General features: G+C 47.8%; 1 protein-coding gene across 1 annotated transcript; it reads right to left on the bottom strand.

The window, feature by feature from the left end:
* Positions 1 to 351: 351 nt before the first annotated feature.
* On the bottom strand, positions 352 to 5,751 carry LOC125514752. Its single transcript, XM_048680104.1, has 8 exons — positions 4,480 to 5,751; positions 2,376 to 2,459; positions 2,073 to 2,112; positions 1,916 to 1,977; positions 1,495 to 1,592; positions 1,227 to 1,294; positions 1,036 to 1,143; positions 352 to 926 (listed from the first exon to the last, which is right to left on the bottom strand). The coding sequence occupies exons 1-8, from the start codon at positions 4,865 to 4,867 to the stop codon at positions 530 to 532; spliced, it is 1,245 nt and encodes a 414-aa protein (XP_048536061.1). The 5' UTR covers positions 4,868 to 5,751; the 3' UTR covers positions 352 to 529.
* Positions 5,752 to 8,635: the final 2,884 nt, after the last annotated feature.

Raw genomic sequence — 8,635 nt, 5'->3', positions numbered from 1 at the left:
ATCAAATATGGGCCGATTACCGCCCATATGGGGCCTTTTATTTGCCGAAAATGGGCCGAAAATTGGGCAATCTCGTCGCTGGACGCCCAATCGCCCCTAGCGCCGATTCTATCGCCGGCTCGTCCCCAGGGTGTGATTTTTATGTCTCCTGGGGGGGCCAACGGCTGGAGATGCTCTAACTTGCTCAACAGCTTAAAGTGATCACAACACCTTGTCAGTGCCATCTGAACCTGTGAGAGCCCAGAAGCAGATACAACATATAGCCGCAGATGTCCTTCAGGTTCAACAGCAAATCTATCGGATTCAGGAAAAAGGAACAAGAACAAAAGCTGGCACCAGGGATCAGGCTGATACATTAACCACCACCAATATAAACCTCCTTCATTTAACACCAGTTTCCAAAACACTACCTTTTTACATGCACGGCACAGGAGCTCCTAGCTAGAATATGCTCTCTCTTTTCTTTTCTTTTCTTTTTTGATTGACATAATTACTCTTCTGTCACAGAGAGAATAACAAGATACTGGCTCTATGACATTAAAGTGAGGTGACTCAACGCTCTTGCGGCGACCGCTACCAATACGCAGCCAACAAAATACAGCCAATACGAGTGCCCCGACCGGCGACCCAGAACCTGTGCCTGCTTCTTCTCCCCACGAGTCTCTAGAGAGTCATCCGAGTCGGGTCCCACTTGCTGCCATTCATCAGATTCATCCTCCGAGTCGGATGACCCTTGCTGCCATTCATCCGATTCGTCCCCCGAGTCTGATCCCCATTGCTGCCATTCGTCAGATTCATCCTCTGTATGGCCTGGCTTCTCCAAGTGTTCACATACTAGTGTTTTTTCTTTTTGTTCCAGGCAAACATCTACAAGCACCTTTTGTATGCTCCTGGGCATACGGTTTAGTGGTACAAATTCCAAGATGCTGAAAAGATGGATAAAAGTGCGAAAAAGAAAAAGGTCAGTACATGGTTCTTCTGATTTTGAAGTAGAGACGGATTTATTTATTTATTTTCTATTTCGAGTGGTAGTACCTGTCTAGAGCTCCAAGGGCAACCCTGATTTGACGCTTCATGGCTTCAGTTGTTGATGGATCACTCAGAGGTGACTCCTTCAGTAGTTTATAGAAATCGTCCAAAGCTCTGGGGAAGCAAGAGGCGTTAAATAGTCCCACAAACAAAGTGAAGTTCATAAAGTTTCCTCGTATACACACACACATACATACCGTAAGCAGGAATCTACAGCCATGGAAGCACCTTCTCCTTCACCATTATAGGAAGCATAGTTTACCACCTGGACCAAGTTTTTTTTAAAGGATTTAGGTAACTACACAGTTCATAATCTGGAATACAAATACACTAGCGACGGCTGTGTCATAGTTTCAAGAGACTTTGAAAAAGAATTTGAAGCTCTGGAAGAAAATATGTGTGCACAGTTTGAACTCAGAACATGAAAGCCTGGATAAGCCTGCAAGTCACCAAAACAGAACTTACTGCCTTAATATCGAAACACAGAGCTGATGCTGGACACCAGTAAGGTAGTGATTTGCAGCATGCATCACAAGCTGACCCCTGAGAATCCAACCATTCATCTGCAAAGGACCAAACACCAAATACATGTGAATATTCTGGTCATCACAGTCAATTTACAATATACGCAGAAGCAAACAATTGTTCTCTAACAATTTAGCAGATATGCTTGCTTAACAGAAATTCCAACAATAGTATTATTGACTTGAACAAGAATTTACAGTAATGCTGCAGATTAAACTGGGAGGACATGTGCAGAGGTAGTAAGGAGATTAATTCGGAATCAAAACTCGAAGCATAAACATCTGAACCTGAAGATGTGGTATATTACAACCAAATCAATCCCATAAAAAAGTAGTAGTTCAGGAGTGGACTTATCAATTACCAAGTTCCCTGAACCAGCGTTGAGTGAACAGCACTTGCAGAGCACACTGTGAAGCACTCATCCTGGCAATAGGCAGCCAACAGCAGCAGCAGAAATCAACACAATGTCATGCAAATGAAAATTCAAATACAGGTAAAGATAGCAATGCATGAGTTACCTCTTAAAGTAATTGTCCACTGGGTTGCCCATCTCAGGCCCTGCAATTTATTCGACAAAGGAAGAGTTATATACAAAGATGGGGAAAGAGATGATACAACTTCTCAAGGGGGCATTTTTTTATGAGAGGGGGGGATCTCAAAGTGCTTGTTCTCTGGATATTTTTTACATAATATGCAATGGTAGGCATGAGATAGCATATCATTTAAAATAAATGGTACCGAAAAAAACAGTGCATAACATAGATAACAAAGTAAATACGGAACATAAACGCAGATCAACATGAACAAGAAATGCGACTTGCCTCTTATCCTGTTCTCGGCTTGAATTTCCTCTTCTTCCAAGATTCCTCCATCACAACCAACGAGTGGTTCTTCAGACTTGTTTCCTAATTGGAAAAAAAATGACAGTGACAGTCTGCCAACGAATGCAACTGGGAGAAAAATGCAAACTAAAATGTGTTCTCCCCGTTTGATTAGAGAAACGGAACAAGTTGGCACATCACGGCTTCGAACCCCATAAGCATGACACTAATTATTGAAGTCATGTACCAATCATTCCACAGAAATCATGAGGACAGTCTCTGCCATGAATCAAAACTCTAAGCATGCATGTCTGCACCTGAAGATGTGGTATATTACAACCAAATCAATCCCATAAAGAACTAGTATTTCGAGGAGTGGATTTATCAAATTAATCATTCCACAGAAATCATGAGGCATCTTGACTCTATGCCAAGCAGACAGTCTCTACCATGAATGGTTATATTCCAGCTTGTTTCCTAATAATTGCCAAAAAAGAACCAAACTGACAGTCTCTGAAATATGCAATTCAGAGTAAAATGCAAATTTTCCCTGGTTGATTTGAGGAACAGAACGAGTTGGCTCATCACCACCTCACATCGCATAAGCACCATGCCAATAAAAGAAGTAATGTACCAATCATCTCACAAAGATCCTGAGTCATCTTGACTCTGCATTGACAGTATCAGCAGCTGTTTCACCTTGCATACTGGTAACTAACCACAACATGAAACATTAACTCATGAAGGTTACTGAACTGGCTGATGATTTTCAAGTTTGATGAACAGCTAAATTGTAATGAACACAAACAGTCTAATGCCAATAATGTCAAAACTTAGGGGCTGTTTGGTTCTAGGACTAGCATTGCCACACTTAGCCACACATTTTTGCCAAACTTGCCTAAGGTTAGTTCATTAAAATGAGAGCCACAAGTTGGCAAGCCTAAGGGAATCTTGCCACACTTTTTGTGTGTATGCCATGTGGGGCCCAAATGTGACTTGCCTAAGGTGTGGCTTGAATCAAACACTCACCTAAGTTGGTCAAACTTGCCTAACCTTAGGTGTAGCAATCTTTGGCAAAGTTAGTCACAAAACAAACAGCCCCTAAAACATAGTTGTCCTAAGTAAAGACTTAACCAACCAAGAGTTCACAAGATATAATGGTAAGCAGGCCCATACCTGACTCGTGTGCAGAAGGTTCGACGGAACAGGGCCCCCAATTTTTTATGTTAAACTATTACTTAGTGCTGGTTTAGTTGGGTTAATAATGAGGCATAATACTCCACTGAATCTGTGGCAGAATTAACTCTACACCAGGCCCTGCTCCACATGGCCGAAACTCACGCAAGCCCCCGCTTTCTCTCTCTCTCTCTTCACTTCTCTTTCTCTTTCTTTTCTAGCGCGAGCGGCTTAGCCCAGTTCTTCAAATCGCCGCTTAAGCAGTTTAATTTCGTCGCGATTTGCATGGAATACGTCCGCTGTTGCAATGAACAGATACAAGGTTCAGTACTCTGCTTCTTCTGATACCCTTTGATGTTTGTTGCCGCCCCTACGATCTGGGTGCGTCGATTGGAGTTGGAGGCCCGGCCAGAGTGCTTGTTCACCTATTCATCAAGAGGAGAACCGGAGGAGCAACTGGGCATGCCCTACATCCAGACTTACCGAAGCCACATGCGCCGTCGCGCGATGATGTGCTTCCAAAATCAATCAAAGATTGTTTCATCCCATTTTGTTTCCATGTTATGTTTTTAGAAAAGGTTTTTTATGAACAATTAATTGAAGATTTTGTCTCAAGGAATGATAGAAAGGATGGCACGTTTTTGCTAAAGAATGTTGTACTTTTGAATACTTAGATTGCTTCTTGGTAAGATGCAATTCTTTCAAAATTTGTACCACCAACATGACACACTCGCATGCACGCACGCATGCAAACACACGCACGCAAAAGCACCCCCCCCCCCCCCCCCCCCGCGCGCGCACACACACACACACACGAGGGCCCAATTTTTGGTTTCGCACTGGGTCTCCATTTTCTTGGGTACGGCCCTGATGGTAAGCAAATCACATGACATGAGGTATGAGGAGAAAGAAGGCAGAATAACCAGACCTTGGGTCATGTTGTTGAGGTAACTGGGGAAGGCACATGGGGAGAACATTGTACTGGGGCAGTACCGTCCGGTCGAAACCGGGGCTAGTCCCTCCACAACCGTACTTTTCATGTCAACGGCGATGACCCAGGCCTTGTCATGTTCCCCACCCACCTTGGCCATGATGTGAAGAAGATCATCGTTGCGCACGCTCAGGGTGGGTAGTAAGAAAACCAGTTTCTTCAGCTCTAGCTTATGGGTCTCATGGTTCCACAGCTCAGGCAACAGAGCAGAATATCTTGGGTCAACCGAGATGTTAGCGACATCAACTCTGGTGTGCTTGCGCCAACTTCCCCAAGAGATGTTTCTGATCCATGTGGTGGCTCGCCAGCCTTTACCCTTTATCATGCAGTCAGCCCATCGAAGCCTATCTCGACGAATTTGATCAGACCGTCATAGCAGGCGACATCGTGGAAGCATTGCGCCGAGTGACGAGTGAGACGGTAGTAGGGTGTGATGCAAACCCCTGGCGCCGGGAAGGGGATGTATTTTACGACAGGACACTCGTCGAACAGGTCGCAGAGGAGAGTAATGCCGCGTGAGATATCAACCCAGCCCAGCGCCCTTGCTCCGACCGCGATCTGCTTGGAGGTCGCATAGGGACGCAACAATGCGGCGTCAGACTCCGATAAGCCCATTGAGGCCTCCTTCTTGCTCCAGGAACATGTCTCTGACGAGAAGACGTAGGCATCGAACTGCCACTGCCAGGCGCCACCTCGGGCAGTCCAATTGCGATCGAGGAAGGCGACCGCGTAGCGCTCGCCGCCGCACGGCAAGAGGCCAAGCTGGTGGGATTTGACGGCCTCGACGCCGGGGGGCTCCGGGAGGAGTTGCAGTGAGGGCGGCCCCGCGGCGCCGCGGGCCGTGTAGACGAAGTGATGGGTGGAGATCCGCCTCTCGCTGCGGAAGCTGAATCTGACGCGGAAGAGGACGAAGGCGGCCTCGGCGCAGACGACCTGGGGCTCGCCGGAGAAGTCGTCCTCTTGGAGGCCGGGGCAGTGGACGGAGAAGTAGGAGACGCCCGGCGGGTCGACGAGCCAGAAGGACACCTCGACGGCTCGGCCCTCGGCCGTGCGGCCCTCGGCGGTGGTCGCGTTCCGGAACGCCGAGATGCGCGCCGTCTTGCGGAGTAGGACCCAGTCGGGATAGGCGGAGGAGCGTGGGGAGGCGCCGCCGGCGATGTATGGCCCGGTCAGGGAGGAGGGGTTGAAGGAAGCGATGGTGATCCACGCCATGGATCTCTCTAGTGGTCGAGGGCGGCGCGGCCAGCGATTATACTGGGAAGCCCGGCCCGATGCTGCTCCCGGGCCGGGTTCGGGCCTAGATTTTGAGCCCGATGACCGGGTCGGGCCGGGCCTGGGCCCGTCGTTTTTGCACTTTTCTAAAGGTCGGGCCGGCCTGGAGCCTGGCGGGCTTTTACGTGTTCGGGCCAGGCTTGGGCTCAGAAAACAGGCCCGATGGCCGGGCCGGGCCGGGCCCGGGCCTGGGTTTTTTGCGTCGGGCTTGGCTAGGCCCGGCCCGAAGCCCGGCCCGGCCCGAGGTATGGCCAGGTATACCAGCGATGCTAGACTTACGGACAAGCTTTATGGATTAGAAGTTACAAGGTGAGATGGCATGAACTGATTTGGGGGAGGCAGACCCCATCGGGAAATGCAAGGGGTGGGGGGTAGTTCTGGCCATGGGCAGCCCGGCCCGGTCGGCCCGACCCGACCTTGTCCATGGGTCGGGCTCGAGCCTAGGTTTTGAGCCCGAAGCCCGGGCCGGGCCCGAGCCCGTCGATTTCGTCATTTAAGGAAAAGGCCCGGCCCGTGGCCCGAGGCCCGACGGGTTTTTAGTGTGATGGGCCGGGGTCGGGCCTGATTTTTAGGCCCGACGGCCGGGCCGGGCCGGGCTCGGGCCTGGGTTTTTTGCGTTAGGCTTTGGTTGGCCTGGTCCGAAGCCCGACCCGGCCCGAGGAATGGCCAGGTATAGTGGGGGGCAAATTAGGAGGGGCAGGTCAGTCCGTAGGAGTGATTCTGTCAAAACGACCCGTACGTTGAGCATTTTCGCGGCGCGGTGAGCTAGGGCACGGCCGCGGGGGATTGGGTTGCCTTTCTCTTTTTTTTCCTACTATAAGCTCAGTGTGGTAAACGCTTTTCTTTACGTACAATTTTGGGCAGCAAATATGCATCTCCATTCACTGTTACAAAGTACTCTCTGATTCGGATGTACTTCTTCCGTTTCAAATTATTTGTCACAGAAATGAATGTATTTAGACTAAAATACATCTAGATATATTCATACCTGCGACAAGTAATTCGGAACAGAGAGAGTATATAAACGAATTTTAGTGTCTTCACCTACTTTAGTATGTATGCATTAGTAGTTTATATTAAAATATCTAAATATTTGTGAGCGGAGGAAGCAGAAGTTTATATACTCCCTTGATTCATAAATATAAGATGTTCTAACTTTTTTTTCCTAAATATATGTTTTGGTGTGCTCGTTCACTCATTTCAGTCCATACAATGTATATTGAAATATTTTATTTGTTATTATGACTGTTTTGAAACAAAGACACTCAAAACTAGTTGATGGCTGACCCCCCCCTCTTTCGGTGCCAATAAAATCGCCCATCTGCCACCCATCAACCCTCTTTCCAGACCCCAGCATCCCCTCCTTCTTTGGTACCAATAAAATCGCCCATCTACCACCCACCAAGCCTCTTTCCAGACGCCGCCATCCCTTCCTTCTTCGTTACCAATAAAATCGCCCATCTGCCACCCATCAACTCTTTTCCAGACCCCGCCAAACAACATGGTACTTTTCGGATCTCCGACGATGACATGGTAGTTGTCGGTCCTGGCTCTTCACCCCATCTCCACTTCGCCTCACTTAGCGTTAGATACATTCATTTGAGTGACAAGTAATTTAGGACAGATGGAGTAGCAAGCAGGGTCTACATCAACCAGAATACTCTCGGGTTTTATAACTCAATCTCAATACCTGGGATGTAAATGGCATGATAAACGGTGCCGCAAGGCCCGTTTAGTTGCTCGATAGTTCATTTTGTCATGAAAAGAAACTTGTTTAACTGGTAGGCCAATAAGTGGGCTTAAATGGGTTTAAACACGCGCCATTTACATACTTATCAATACCTCAACTTGATTTTACAGCCTACAGAAACAAAACATGAGTCAACTCCATCTTATGATACAATAAGCAACGGTGTAGGCAAAAATGGCAATCAAGTAAAACAACTGATACTTCATTCACCTACTGGGTACAACCAGGATTGAGATCTGGGGTTCTAAATGGAGTTAACTTAGAAGAGCATAACCTGCCACCAGTTTCTTCATGCACGCAAGCAGCAAGAATGAAAGGATCGATATGGTTGACTAGGGGGGGGGGTGAATAGGCAACTACCAATTTTTAGCTTTTCTTTACCAAATTAATCTTTGCATCAAAGTAGGTTGTCTAGATGTGCAACTAGGTGAACAACCTATATGATGCAACAACAACAAGCACACAAGCAAGCAAGGGAACAAACACTAAAGAGCTTGCACAAGTAAAGGTAAGAGATAACCAAGAGTGGATCCGGTGAAGACGAGGATGTGTTACCGAAGTTCCTTCCTTTTGAGGGGAAGTACGTCTCCGTTGGAGCGGTGTGGAGGCACAATGCTCCCCAAGAAGCCACTAGGGCCACCGTATTCTCCTCACGCCCTCACACAATGCGAGATGCCGTGATTCCACTATTGGTGCCCTTGAAGGCGGCGACCGAACCTTTACAAACAAGGTTGGGGCAAACTCCACAACTTAATCGGAGGCTCCCAACAAGACCACGAAGCTTCACCACAATGGAATATGGCTCTGAGGTGACCTCAACCGTCTAGGGTGCTCAAACACCCAAGAGTAACAAGATCCGCTAAGGATGAGTGGGGGAATCAAAAATCTCTCGGTGGAAGTGTAGATCGGGGCCTTCTCAACCACTCCCGAGCAAATCAACAAGTTTGGTTGGCTAGGGAGTGAGATCGGGCGAAAATGGAGCTTGGAGCAATAATGGAGCTTTAATGGTGGAAGAGGTAGGTCAAAGGGGGGAAGAAGACACCCTTTTATAGTGGGGGGGAACAATCCAAC

Source organism: Triticum urartu, chromosome 6, assembly GCF_003073215.2.
Source record: "Triticum urartu cultivar G1812 chromosome 6, Tu2.1, whole genome shotgun sequence".
NCBI lineage: Eukaryota > Viridiplantae > Streptophyta > Magnoliopsida > Poales > Poaceae > Triticum > Triticum urartu.
This window is presented reverse-complemented; position numbering and strand designations above follow the sequence as displayed.